This window comes from Anopheles arabiensis, chromosome 2 (genome assembly GCF_016920715.1).
Source record: "Anopheles arabiensis isolate DONGOLA chromosome 2, AaraD3, whole genome shotgun sequence".
Classification (NCBI taxonomy): Eukaryota; Metazoa; Arthropoda; class Insecta; order Diptera; family Culicidae; genus Anopheles; species Anopheles arabiensis.
This window is the reverse complement of record NC_053517.1, coordinates 55,467,421-55,480,219: the sequence shown is the minus strand read 5'-3', so window position 1 is coordinate 55,480,219 and position 12,799 is coordinate 55,467,421. Positions and strand designations below refer to the sequence as shown.

Below are 12,799 nucleotides of genomic sequence, written 5' to 3'. Positions count from 1 at the left end.
TCACAATGGCGAACAATCGGTCAGACATCGTTGCATGATGTGCGTGTATACAGCCGAGAACCAATTAAAATTGTGATTTTCTCTCTGTAATTGAACGTGAACATGGAAGCATTCCGTGAAGTAGTAGTATAACGATTCTTTACAAACGGTTTATTGATATTTAGCACAAATTTTATCTCTCTTCTGCTGACCATGCACAATGTCTACATGAGCTCGGGTTTCGGAGATGTAAGTAAAGATAGGCTCGGGAGGAAGTTGGTTCATATCCCCTTCCAGATGTTTCAACTCTGCTACCGAAGCCAGGTTGTGCAGTATGCAGCACACTTTGATCAAGTCCACCATCCGAGAAAGATGTCGTCCCTTGAGGTGATGCAGCCGGCGGAAACGTGTCTTGAGATGGGCGAATATTTGGTTACATTGACTAGTGACAGTCTGCAGGTGGTCGTTGTAAGTTTTCTGCGCTTGGGTAAGCAACACTTCGTCGACGGGGTAGGGCACCAACAACTGGTTCATGCAGGGATATGAAGCGTTGCCAAGCAAGCAATACCTATTGCCACATATGCGTTTGACCGTTTCCAGCAGTTCCGGCTCATCGGGATATTCCACGAAAACATCAACGAAACGTAAGTTTTCATCAATAATTGCTTGCAGCTGAATGGAATAGTGCCCCTTTGTAAGTAGATACCTCTCTGGGGTTTCTCTCGGTTTATCAATCTTGATTTGTGTTCCACCAACGCATCCTGCCGATCGAGAGTAAAGCTTATGTAGATCGATCACGCTGCACAGTGCAAAACAATAGAAATTCTTAAATTCTCACCAATTACGCCAGAAAAATTGCATTTCTTGGAAAACGCAATGTCCGATGCTGTTTTCCTCGCTTCAGACAGTGGTATCATCAGGATGTGTTTCATACTCAAAATAGCATCCGCTACTCTGCAGATAACACTATGCAAACAGCTTACGGATAGATTAAACTGAGTTGCAACATCCCGATAGGACGTTTTATCGTGCCCAAGAAACCACAGAAACGATAACACGTGCGTTTGCGGACTAATAGCTTCGTACCCGCCATGTCCTGGAAATAATCACACAAAGAACGAATATATTACATGTCGAAACAAACCTCCAACCGCATGGCAAGTATGGCAAACCTCTTAATTTCTTGTACGCCGAAGTTGTTTCTAAATGGTTGCAGATCATCTGGACAGCTTTACGTCCAATTCGAAATTGTCGTAAAAACTCTTCGTCACTGTATTTTGGCACAACGTTTCGTATGTAGTGTGAAAAGTGCATCGTACACTGTCTGCGAAGAGTTAGTTCCAGCACTGGTTCCGCTATGGATGAACATGTTGATACCGTAAAGTTCATACAATAACTATGAAACTATTACATGTTGATACCGTAAAGTTCATACAATAACTATGAAACTATTAATTACCATTTTTCAATGTCGTCTCGTGTGGATCTGCCATTTCGTGTGGATCTGCACCATCTTCCAAGTTCGAATGGGAGATTTCCAAATGTATGATCCTGCAAAAAGATTTTCGTTCTTAATTAGCGTTATTCAACATTAGCCCAAGGCGTACCTCACCTATCCGAATCCGAAATCCCATCAGGTCGAGCATACGTCGGAGAGCTGGTTTCGAAAGATAGATGATCGAATTCATTGTCGACGGAAGCTAGTTTCAATTGTTCGATATCATTTTCTGACACATCTATCACAACTAAACACTCTTCAGACGGCATTGATATGTGTTTGCACATATCATAAGCCAAAGAAGTGGTAGCATGGTTAGCATCATCGCTGTTGTGTTGATCAACTTTGAGGCGTTTCGGGGGAACTGAAATATCGTTTTGTGTTGTCAACACCTCGGTACAGTTTTCAACATTTACAGCACCAGACGATTTTTTAGATCCATCCGCATCGATGTGCGGCCGGTCATAGGTTAGGATACCACTGCGGCCCCATTTCACAACATTGTCGATGTGATATTTTGCGTACATCAACTGCTGGGGCGGTAAACGTTTCAGCGCGGGTACGAGCGACTTGCAATAGAGAACGATCTCATCATCATAATTATTGATACACGAAAAACTATCATCAATGGTGCTAAAAGATGTATCTATTACGATGCCAGAATTGTCTGTAAAAATGCAGATAGTTACATGAGTAATTTTGCTTTTAGCAACTATTTTTTAGTGGTTATTATAATGACATACCTCCAGTTAAACCGGAATGCAATTTTAAAGTGCGCAGTTCTTTCGATTCCAAAAAACTTAACGCTTCAAAGTACCACAGAGCCGATCGGTAGTTGCTCAAACTATTGCCAGTGGCATATGTGTGCTCCAAAGCTAGCTTCAGTTCGGTTCGGTAAGCTAAGCGAAAATCTTTTAAAAGTTGTTTAATTTCCCTAACCCCTGCTGCGGCATCTCTTTCTCGATATTTTCGTAGCAGTATATTAAGCGCACGATCACGAAGATGTTTTGGTTTGTTTTCATGTGCGTCTGACCACAGTATGGGAATATTGCGGTAAAGTTCGATGAATTCATACCAAAAAGTTGTATCCTGATTTGAAGTCTCTATTTTGAACGCCATATTTAATACAGTTTTTTTTACGACCAATAACCACAACACTAGTACACTACAGCGAAATAACGGATGAGAACGATGCACGATAGCAAGAAAACAAAGTGTTCGTGTCGTCCATTATTTATGAACTGTCATTAGTTGTGAAACATAATCAGCCAACCCTGTCCAGCCCGGCGAGCAGGGTTCGTCAGAAAAACATACACATTTCTTTCATCAAAACGTTAATCTGTCGAATCTATTGCTCCAAATCAAAACGTGTATGTAATGTGGTTTAGGATAAGCTTTAGAAATGAATTCAGCCATGATTGATCCTAAAAAAACATATCGCAATATAAACCATATGTTACCGTACGGTTGGTATTAGCTTCGTGAAACAGCCCTGTACACACCGTGATGATGGGAGTTATTCGAGTACCTATTTTTATCACACCTTTCGAACCGCCAAAACATGATACGGCTCGCTGCGAACCACGAGAGACTGTTTCACGGAGTCAAATGGTTTCTATACTGTTGAATTTTATCTAAATAAATAGCATCTTTAATCTATACAAAGGCCCAGCAGTACAATACCAGACTTACTGCAGGCTAAGCACTTATCAACATACGAGAATAAATACAATTGTGTTCCTAGTACCCGTCTTTAAGTAGCTCTAACTATCCGCACTCTTGAACATCCATATTTTCTTGGTGCTCTTGTTAAGCGTGGGACGTGACCCGAAAATGTTAATTGCACTGCATAGTTTGTATCCAAGTTTCGCGTAAAATGCTTGCTGGTCAATCGTGGAAAGGTAAATTTTCTTAAGATGCAGCTTGTGGAAGCAATGCTTTTCCACTTCTTGCATCAACAGTCTCCCAATTCCTTGGCCACGCCGCTCCCGGGTAACCACTACGCTTTCCACAAACACAGCCTCCCGATCCGCAGGAATGGGAGAGAGTTTGGCATGAGCTAGCACGATGGTTTCATCTTTTATGTCCGTCGTCGTCAGCACGAAGCTGGTCGGTAGTGTTTCCTTCGATGATTCCAAACTCCACAGCCGGGCGGTGTATGATCGAGGCCATTCCGAATTTATTAGTGCTATGCACTGGTCCATCAGCTCACGGTGTTTGTGGATCGGAACCACTTTGTACGGTTCGCTTATTACAGGTTGAGGAGGTGGTAGCGTCATGCCTGCGACTCAACTTCAATCGTACAGTAGCTGGAGAACAAGCAGAAGTATGTCAAGGTTACGCCAACTCGTGTCGGGAGTTACCGGACACATTGCAGGAAAGGGAAACGGTAACTTACTTGCTTTTTTTTGTAACGGGACGGGATTTCAGGGTGTCCGAACGAGGCTACATCACAGATTCATATGGTGCTAAAAATAATTGTACGCACACGCACACCACCCTGAGACGGTGTACGTAGTCTGCGGATTAATATTGATAATGATGTCTAAAATTATTACCCAATAATATCGAAGCAAAGCTCTAAATAGTACCATCAGTAGGCAGCAGGAGAGTTGGGTTTTGTTCCGGAATAAACTCACTTCTCTGTTATTCTCGACATTGATCTCTTCTACTCAATGCGGTTTGCGTATGAAAATTAAGCAAAGAAAAGAACAACATTCATAACAAAACAAACCACCAGCCAGTTATGAAATGTCAAATCGCGGCGCGGGTGAAAGGCTACATGGATATATGAAATAATCTGGATATTTTAACTTATCTGGCACAAATGTAAAAATCTAAATTAAAAAAGTTTTTGCAGCTGAGCTTTAAGAAAGGAATGAGTCATTTCAAACTCTTACTTTGTGCTGCTGAAATTCATTGTACTTTTTTATTGACTGTCACTTGAGCACATAAGCAACTAATACGCATACGCATTTAAACGAATTATCCTTTAGTATGGAAACATCCATACTAGTATCCAAACTTTTCATTCAGCGAAGTTCGGCCATCACCAGTCTGGCCCGACGGTGGCACCCACTCGACATTTTTATCATCGCTCGCTAGTTCGACAGCATCGTCAAAATCGACGTTTTCGCGAAATTTACCATCTCGGGTCCGTTGTCTAGGTCGTTTCTTCTTATTGCTGCTACTGCTCTCGCCGGCAGAAGTGCTGTCGGTTATAAGATCTGCTTTACTTGGATCGTCAGCTTGCGCTACCAAAGATGACCGTTTCCGTTCATTTCTATAGTTGCTCGGTCCACCTGGCACTTCTTCCCGCGAAACGGACTTGCTTCCGGAGGGAATGTCTTTACTATTCGGAGCTGTCTTTGGAAGCGATTTTGTTTCCTTTGTTATGGAAGTGGAACATTCCGCTGCATCCGCATCATCTTTCTCCGCTTTTATGCTAGATTCGCGGATGCCAAAAGTGTTTCGAAGCTTATTGCGCTTACCATATAGTGGCAACATTGGACGTTTGTCACCCGACGTTCCCTGTTTGACCAATCCAATCTTATCGATATCGACAGGTTTGGTTATTTGTATGAGTTTCTTCACCTGGGCAAGCTCTTCATTCAGTTGCACTTGCTCCATGCGCAAACGCCGAACTTCGAACTTGTCTATTACTTTATCTTTAGTCAGGTTATCCAAAAATTTGTCCACATCATCGGCATTCTCTGGCAGATGCGTTTCCTGTTTGATGAGCCGCGCGTTTTGTATCTTCGATTCATTCGTCTCCAAACGTTCGAGTATTTGTGCCTCTTTGTGAATCTGAAAAAAGGGGAGTGCGATTTGTGATGGAATCGGTTAGGCATTTTGGTGAACAATATTTTAATTAATCCACAGATGCACTTACCAAATCAGCGTATGTGTGCGTTTGTGGATTTTTGGCAGCTTCTTTACGCTGCCGTCGTTTTTCGACTGCACCCGTCCGGTCAAGAAAATCGTCGTCATCGTCCGAATCCGATTGTTTTTGGAATCGTCGTCGCGGCTCTGGTATTAAAGGATGCAAGTGTTAGTACGGCTTGGAAGTCGTGGATATAATCGAGCTTGTGGATTTAAAACTACACTTACCATGGTTAGCTTGACGCAGCAATCCCTGCCGATCTAGTATACGACAGGCTTCCAATGCACACTGCACGACCACCTCCTTTTTCTTGCCTTTATTTGTCGCTTCGGCTACGATGGGACGCCCGTCGGCATCGTCGATCGGCAGCTCCACTTTGCAACAGTACGTGCCCGACGACAGTTCTTCGACTTTGTACTCCAGGTCGTGGCCCTCGCGCTCGAAGTATCCGCGCAAAGTTTTCTTCGGATCGTCCAGAAACAGTTCTTCGTTGTTGGATGTAGCGTACGGATTCTCGGTAAGGTCCGTCTCTTCGTCCGCATCTTCCGCCATACCCCATGTAATCCCCTGCTGTTCCTGTTGCAACTTTTCAATGCGTTCCTGCTCCTTTCGGGTGATCTCGTTTATCTCTTTGCACATTTCCTTTCGCTTCTTAATGTGTTCGCGCATTTCCGTGATTGTTAGACCGAGCTCGCCATCGTCGGAGGGTCCTTGAAAGATGTAAGTCCGCGAGCTTGAACCAAGCTTTATCATGTAGCCGACGCGGACAAGAACGTACGTGCGAGGCGGTATCTGTTGTTTGTTTAAAAACGTACCATGCGTACTGTTAAGATCGTACAGATACCATCCCGGTTCGTTGGTTGCATGTGCACGATGGGTCGAAGCCTCTTCATCCTGTTCTTGTGCAGGTGGTGCACGGTACTGGAATATAGCGTGATAGCGTGAGATCGTCGGATGTGCCATATTGATATCGCAGTTGGGCAAACGACCAAACAGCCAGAACGGTTTGCTTTGCAGTTGTTTTATCTTGTCAACAATGACTCCGTTTTTCTCCACCTCGAAGCTGTATTCCTGAGATGGGTCACATTTACGGGACCAGGACGGTTCCTTATAAGGTATCGGAGGAATCTCGACATTATTCTGCTCAAACTGCTCGGCGATGTTTGGTTCCGTTCCTGTCGGTACAGCGATGTCCGCCTTTGAAACAGACGCTGGTAGACCAGACTTCCGCAGCTTGGTTAAAACCTTCGGATCTACGTTGGGTATCTTGAAATCCGCCTTTTCCGTCATATCCTGGCTTTGTTTCGCACTGCAATGTGTCCGGCAAAGGAAATATACTATGTTTGTAGATACAGCTAGGAGTTAGGCCAATCAATTAGACCGCGCTAGCTTCTCCGGAAAACAATACGCCGTAATAAGAAAACAACCCACCATCCGCTTGTTGCCAGTTGAAAATTCAATACTGACAGTTGACAGTGAAATCACTGACAGTGCGATGACGTTTTCAAGCATAGCGGCCGAGATCCATTTGGTACCGAACTGAAATAATAAAAAAATAAAATAAAAAATTCAAATTACCAATCGACTGATTTAATTAATCACGAGAAATATTTTCTTTTTCTAAAACTAACCTTAATGATGCTTTTGTACACACAAAACAAAAACACACTCACATAAAGTAATATTGCGTTGTCCACTAAAATAACACTGTGCGAGCAACGATCGTGCGACAGTTTGCTGAGGTAGGGTCTTCATTCAAGCAAGAGTGTGTGTTAGCAGCGGGGTAAAAAGTGAAACTATCGATCGAATGATAGAAATTCTCATAAATGTGCTATTAACAGATCCAAGCACTGCCTGCCACCATAGTATGTATAATCACGCCTATTTGATCACCAAAAGGACTGCAGTTGCCAATACCATCAAACGATATTAGTGGAACCGAAAGAACAACAGCGCAATGGCGTTACGTTTTTGGCAGTAGTTTATTGTTTTAGAAATGTTGTAGCTCCATCCTGTTACTGCCAACCATACCCAAAGAAACTTTCCAACCGTGAGCGCCAGTCTAAATGTGTAAGTGTTTAGTTTTGTTTACAAAGCAATGTGTTGTTATCCTGCTTGTTAATGCCCTTTTACTAAGCCTTAGCCTATTATCCCAACTGTATCGATCATGCAGCAAAAGTTATCCATGGTGGCTTCTACAATACCATCGAATAGGGCTCGAAACATGTCATCATCATTTTTCTTGCCGGACGTCTTTGTGATACATACGAAATAAGAAGAAAAGATTCACGACAGGGCGTTTTACTTATTCATACTTTCCAACGTTGAATGATCGTAGCCGCTGCCTTGTATTTTTGTCTTGCGTGTATATAATGTCAATAGTACGCTTTAAACCCATTTTAATAGGTATATGCTAAGGAACTCTTCTCTTATGTAGAGATTAAAAAAAACCTTATGCGAAGGCTACTAGATTGAACTTTTAAAATATTTTACATCCATCGTGCAAAAATGTTGAGTAGCATAATAGGGTATGAGTGACAAGGATTAAATTAAAAAAAAAACAATGCCGGTGTTGGGACGTGCTTCTTTGAGCATCTTGCAGCATTGTAGCTTTTACTTGATATACGCGTACCTTAACATTTTTACCTTTTTTTTTTCGAAGTAAGTTACATCAATTTCTTTATCTTTATTTTATTAAAGCACAGCGTATATGTTCTACGCTCATTTTGCTGCTTGTAAAGACAAGTGACGACGTGTAAAGAAAAATAACGTTTGAAAAGTGCTAAACGAACATCAATCTTGAAACCATGAGCCTCAAAACACGCAGCATTGTGTTTGTGACTTTTTTCACCAGCTGCCTGATCGTTGGATTATTAGTGGCCAGCCTCACGACCAACAATTGGATACAAGGAAATGCAAAGCGGCGAAATTATAATGAATCAAACGGGCAGGTCAATTTTGGACTGTTTTCTGGGCATCGGCGGCTGAACGTTGGGTTTGGTTTAAGGGACCATAAAATCGATGGTAAGTAAAGAGGAGTCTCTACAGCTTTGCTGCTTATCAACACACAAGTATTGATATAAAAAGCATATTTTTTCACTTTCCAGTTCCGGCAATGATCCGCAACGAACCAGACGTTATGAGTTATTGGCTTTGGTTAGGCGCTGCACTTGGCACAGGTTTCGGCATTCTGGGTGGTGTGATCACTGCCATCGCATCTGTACTTAAGTCGGCATCGGCATCAAAGAAAACTGGCACTATGGTGGTGCTGCTAGTAAGCAACCTATTCACCGGTTTCTCCCAGACAATTGCATTTGTTTGCTGGCTGGTACAGTTCTACAACTACCTGACCCACAACGTTCTGCTTGCAGAAGATCGTAACAATAGCTGGTACAGTACCGGGCTGGTAGTACTGGGATCCAGTTTCTATTTTATTCCGGCGGGTATTGTGTTGGTAGTGGTTAATTTAATTTTACTGATTGTCGCGACGCGTCTGGAACAACGGGAAAGGAAAAAGTTCCTAAGTCCTCCAACTGATGATAAAACCCAAGGCGCGATCATGTTGTACTAAAAATGCAATGCGGAATGTTTACATATCGTCGTACAATCTCTTTACTTACTCTACCAATACTCAAATTCACAAATTCATTAATTTTTGAATGTATTATCTATAAATAAGGATGGTTTTTAAATCATGCCATAAGATGAACTAAAGACAAATGAACACAATCCACGTGAAGTTGTGGTAGTTTTAGCTACTTGCGGGTAGAGTAGATATCCACCAGTACCGTTTTAATTTTACCATTTCGGGCCCGACCTGATTTTAATCTGCGTAAGATACTATTAGGAATTCATTAATTCTTTTACCATGAAAACGAAAGCATATTTTTAACATGAAAATAGCTACTTCAAGCTTATGAAATAAAAATAAATATTTTGTAGGTTTTGTAACACGTAATTGTTTCTTTTATGTCGTATGTAGTAACAAAATCGGACGTATTCATCGACACAAATATGATTAATTTATTTCTTTTATTTTATTTTATTTATAAGGAATCAACTACTATTTTACACGGAGTCGACTTTTTATTTACAAGGAATGGCTGTTCCGTATTGTTAATGATACAACTTTGCTCCGTAATTATAAGTCTGTGTTGACGAGCTTGTGCATCGTATTTTTCCAGGTTCAAAAGCACGAATATCTTTTTTCAGGCTCTCGTGGTCTAGCCGTTATCTTACCCATCCATCTCTGGCCAGCGACCCGAAAACTCAAGCACGTCCTTCCATGAACATCGGCACGGTTGCTGGACTACGTAACGGATTTTCCGGTTACGCGATTATCCTCTGTCCGTATCAGGGGCGGATTAAGCACTACGCAAACTAAGTCAAGGCCAACCACTTGTGGGGTTGACTTTCAGTGACTTTTGGATTACCCCCCACATCCTACGTATGGCGGCACGGTCCATTTGGGGCTTGAACCCATGATGGGCATGTTGTTAAGTCGTACGAGTATGGTCCGCGTAGTATGCGATACAGCCTGTAATCAAATGACTTAAACGATGGGGAAGAGAGGAAGTGTAGCTAACTTAATCCAATTAATATATTTTAATTAACTTCAATGTACCTGAATATGTACACTGTTAGTACTAATCATGCCTTGATTGGAAAAAATAAGACAGGTATGAAATTTATGCGGTCCACTGAAAGTCAGACAGTTTTTATTTAATTCATTTAATTTAATTCAGTTCATTTAATAACAATATGACCACGCAACATGCCAATATTGACCAATATGGTTCTTAAACTTTTTGATATCAGTTATTAAAGGTCCATCGACTAGTTCAGGTGACCATCTGCGTGCACGAATGTTCAACCAATTCGAATCAGTAATTATTCTATCTAAATAATGAACAACGGCATTGAGGCAATTAGGTCGTGAATGGCAGGTAAGGCAGTGCATTTCCATTACTCCTTCATTTCTGATACTTCTTAAGTTTAAGCAACTCTAAAATTATGCAAAACAATAACTCTCTTCAAAATTACTATGATACTTTTGTTGGAGCCTTCCAACCACGGTATTTGGCTGATTAAGACCATAGGGCGCTTGGCATAGGTTATGTATAACATATCTGGTCACCTAAAATAGTCGATGGAGCAATAATAACGGATATCTAATGATTTTAGCATCATATAAGGTAATATTGGCAAATTACGTGTTGATTTTGCTACGAAATGAAGACTGTACGAATTTCAGTGGACTTCATAAATTTCATACCTTTTATCACATTTATGAATATTGTTCCGAAATTTAAAAAAAAATATGTTTTCTGGTTTTTTGCACGTGTATAGTTAAAGAGTGTCCTCAAGGACTTGTGAAGAAAGATTTCCGATAAGTGGTCTAGAGAACTGTCCAGGGTGCCGCAAAATCAGATAAAAGGTGAAAATATGAGGTGTCCGACCTTAGGGTGCGGCCATTGTATCAGCATAATTCGGAAATACCCGCAAGTTTACTCGGCAAAATATCGCCAAAACTAGAATAACTTTGATTAAGTCGAAACCCGCTAATTCCACTTCATTTGCATTTCGTACGACTTAACCACATGCCCGTCATGGGTTCAAGCCCCGAATCGAACGTGCCGCCATACGTAGGACTGACTATCCTGCTATGGTAATGTTGTGGGCAGCCGTACCGACCCCTGGACTTGTCGTGGCAGTTGCGCTGCCACCGGTCAACGTCCAAGAGGACGACAGTGTGTCACGGGCACTGTCGCATACACTAAGCGTGCGAGAGGTATCAGGATTCGCCAGCCTCGGGGCCCCAACGTCCTTCGCATGAACCTCGTAGCTAGAACACTGTCCAGTTTTATACATACTATAGATTACCAATCTACGGGGCCCCAGGCGACCGCCTAGTCCGCCTGCCGTTAGATCTGCCGCTGCTTGACCGACACCGGTTGTTGTGCCAAAAAAAGAAGAAGAAGTAAATATATCCTTCATGGATGATTATGATTAAATATACAAAAACAGTAAAAGAAACTTTTAAAATTCCCATTTTTCACTAAGGTAAATCACACTAATCTTTGTGCTAACAAACAAAATGCATGGGATAACATACTCGGTCGTATAGATGAAGATAACATGAACGTAACATAAAAAAGTAAAAGAGAATTTAAAAATCCTGTCAATATTTTTTTCAATTAATAATGATTTACAACTTCAACCGCAGCCGGCTAGGTCGTAACTTTTGAGTGAGTGTTTTGCCTTTTTTTATTATTACAAGTTTTCATAAAAGTCGCTTAGTTTTGGCGATGAAAATGTTAAGCTGGTCACATCGCCGTATTTTGCGAGCAATATTGTATAATGCAGGGAGCGCACTCCCCTGTTTCTATTCGTTGCTAAGGTGTACTAGTAGAATTATTTTGAAAAAATATGAAAAACGTGCTGGAAATCACAAGATTCAACTTACACGGAAATTTGAGATACACGGTATTTTGCGGCCGTTTTCGGTTGGTGTATTTCGGGGATCGCCTGTATAGCGAAATCGCGTAGGGTAACTGTATTAACTACGCGTAGGGTAACTGTAAGTGTTTGCGGCAGGCTAGTGCAGCAGTTTCACAAAAATTGCTCACACATCAATATTTTTCATTATTTTTCTTGAAAGTGTTCACAAATATGCGTGAAAATGCAAACATTGATTTTGCTCCTATTTTCGGCAGTTTGTTCCTATTTTCGGCAGGCTGTGTTCTTATTTTCGGCAGCGCGAGTACGGGTCAGAAAATGTTTGTATCAATGTGAATATGTACAAAAAAAATGTTTAAAGCAATTTAACACTCTTACTTTCCCAAGATTGGTGTTAAAAAGCATTTTAATTATTAATTTTATGTTGCTTATTTTGGCCCAACAAAGCAGCCATTGACAGTTTGATGGTTATAGCGTACAGGGCGAACTGGCTTACACATATTTATTTTTCTCTTAAGTTAGGGCATTTTTTGTCGTAAAATTGGTGATATTTGGTACAAGAAAGATCATATTATGTGTCGACATACGCATTGTAGTGTTCTGATCTATTTTAAAAGGAATATTCAGCCAAATTCAAAGTGTGTTATTGTTCCGAGTTTCGGCAGGAGCCCACAACATTGAGCTGTCAAAAATGAACATTTACTGTGTACAGGCGGTCCCCGAGATACACGGTTATTGGGGACCGAAAACGGCCGAAAAATACCGCGTATCTCGAATTTCCACGTAAGTCGATTCTCGTGATTTCCAGCCAAAATATCACTAATTTTCGTGCAATTTTGCAAGTAGGGGGTGGTTTTAGCCACCAAATTAATTTTTTGATGTGTTTCTAATGAATTGAACAGTTTTAAACCTTTCTAAATGGTATTTTACATTCGATCAATACGGAAATTATTTGGTATTTCACAATGGATGTGTCAAAT

The 12,799-nt window shown here is 41.3% G+C and overlaps 4 protein-coding genes across 7 annotated transcripts; 1 reads left to right on the top strand and 3 right to left on the bottom strand.

Moving 5' to 3' along the window:
- Positions 1-116: 116 nt before the first annotated feature.
- Positions 117-2,698, bottom strand: LOC120894325. Of its 2 annotated transcripts, none has more exons than XM_040296838.1 (6): positions 2,221-2,698; positions 1,592-2,144; positions 1,439-1,530; positions 1,152-1,334; positions 818-1,075; positions 117-740 (listed from the first exon to the last, which is right to left on the bottom strand). In XM_040296838.1, the coding sequence occupies exons 1-6, from the start codon at positions 2,594-2,596 to the stop codon at positions 151-153; spliced, it is 2,052 nt and encodes a 683-aa protein (XP_040152772.1). In that variant the 5' UTR covers positions 2,597-2,698; the 3' UTR covers positions 117-150. The 2 variants fall into 2 exon arrangements, with proteins under 2 accessions (XP_040152772.1, XP_040152773.1); XM_040296839.1 differs by having other exon boundaries at positions 595-759.
- Positions 2,699-2,826: 128 nt separating this feature from the next.
- LOC120894329 (N-alpha-acetyltransferase 80) lies at positions 2,827-4,231 on the bottom strand. Of its 2 annotated transcripts, none has more exons than XM_040296843.1 (3): positions 4,069-4,231; positions 3,876-3,996; positions 2,827-3,786 (listed from the first exon to the last, which is right to left on the bottom strand). In XM_040296843.1, the coding sequence occupies exon 3, from the start codon at positions 3,754-3,756 to the stop codon at positions 3,241-3,243; it is 516 nt and encodes a 171-aa protein (XP_040152777.1). In that variant the 5' UTR covers positions 3,757-3,786; positions 3,876-3,996; positions 4,069-4,231; the 3' UTR covers positions 2,827-3,240. The 2 variants fall into 2 exon arrangements, with proteins under 2 accessions (XP_040152777.1, XP_040152778.1); XM_040296844.1 differs by having other exon boundaries at positions 3,876-3,945.
- Positions 4,232-4,373: 142 nt separating this feature from the next.
- Positions 4,374-6,839, bottom strand: LOC120894326 (kanadaptin). Its single transcript, XM_040296840.1, has 3 exons — positions 5,588-6,839; positions 5,370-5,506; positions 4,374-5,284 (listed from the first exon to the last, which is right to left on the bottom strand). The coding sequence occupies exons 1-3, from the start codon at positions 6,648-6,650 to the stop codon at positions 4,490-4,492; spliced, it is 1,995 nt and encodes a 664-aa protein (XP_040152774.1). The 5' UTR covers positions 6,651-6,839; the 3' UTR covers positions 4,374-4,489.
- A 243-nt stretch (positions 6,840-7,082) lies between these two features.
- LOC120894327 lies at positions 7,083-9,311 on the top strand. Of its 2 annotated transcripts, none has more exons than XM_040296842.1 (3): positions 7,083-7,430; positions 8,066-8,384; positions 8,468-9,311. In XM_040296842.1, exons 2-3 carry the CDS (start codon positions 8,168-8,170, stop codon positions 8,929-8,931), a joined length of 681 nt encoding a protein of 226 aa, XP_040152776.1. In that variant the 5' UTR covers positions 7,083-7,430; positions 8,066-8,167; the 3' UTR covers positions 8,932-9,311. The 2 variants fall into 2 exon arrangements, with proteins under 2 accessions (XP_040152776.1, XP_040152775.1); XM_040296841.1 differs by having other exon boundaries at positions 8,061-8,384.
- Positions 9,312-12,799: the final 3,488 nt, after the last annotated feature.

Bases quoted from the DNA above. Each gene is read 5' to 3' on its own strand.
- LOC120894325 (XM_040296838.1), bottom strand. From the start codon at position 2,596: ATGGCGTTCAAAATAGAGACTTCAAATCAGGATACAACTTTTTGGTAT. The intron at 1,076-1,151 runs GTTTGCCATACT...GATTATTTCCAG, and splicing joins GGCGTACAAGAAATTAAGAG to GACATGGCGGGTACGAAGCT. The intron at 741-817 runs GTGAGAATTTAA...CTCGATCGGCAG, and splicing joins CAATTTTTCTGGCGTAATTG to GATGCGTTGGTGGAACACAA.
- LOC120894329 (XM_040296843.1), bottom strand. From the start codon at position 3,756: ATGACGCTACCACCTCCTCAACCTGTAATAAGCGAACCGTACAAAGTG.
- LOC120894326 (XM_040296840.1), bottom strand. From the start codon at position 6,650: ATGACGGAAAAGGCGGATTTCAAGATACCCAACGTAGATCCGAAGGTT. The intron at 5,507-5,587 runs GTAAGTGTAGTT...CTTTAATACCAG, and splicing joins GCTGCGTCAAGCTAACCATG to AGCCGCGACGACGATTCCAA. The intron at 5,285-5,369 runs GTAAGTGCATCT...CCCTTTTTTCAG, and splicing joins CGCACACATACGCTGATTTG to ATTCACAAAGAGGCACAAAT.
- LOC120894327 (XM_040296842.1), top strand. From the start codon at position 8,168: ATGAGCCTCAAAACACGCAGCATTGTGTTTGTGACTTTTTTCACCAGC. The intron at 8,385-8,467 runs GTAAGTAAAGAG...TTCACTTTCCAG, and splicing joins AAGGGACCATAAAATCGATG to TTCCGGCAATGATCCGCAAC.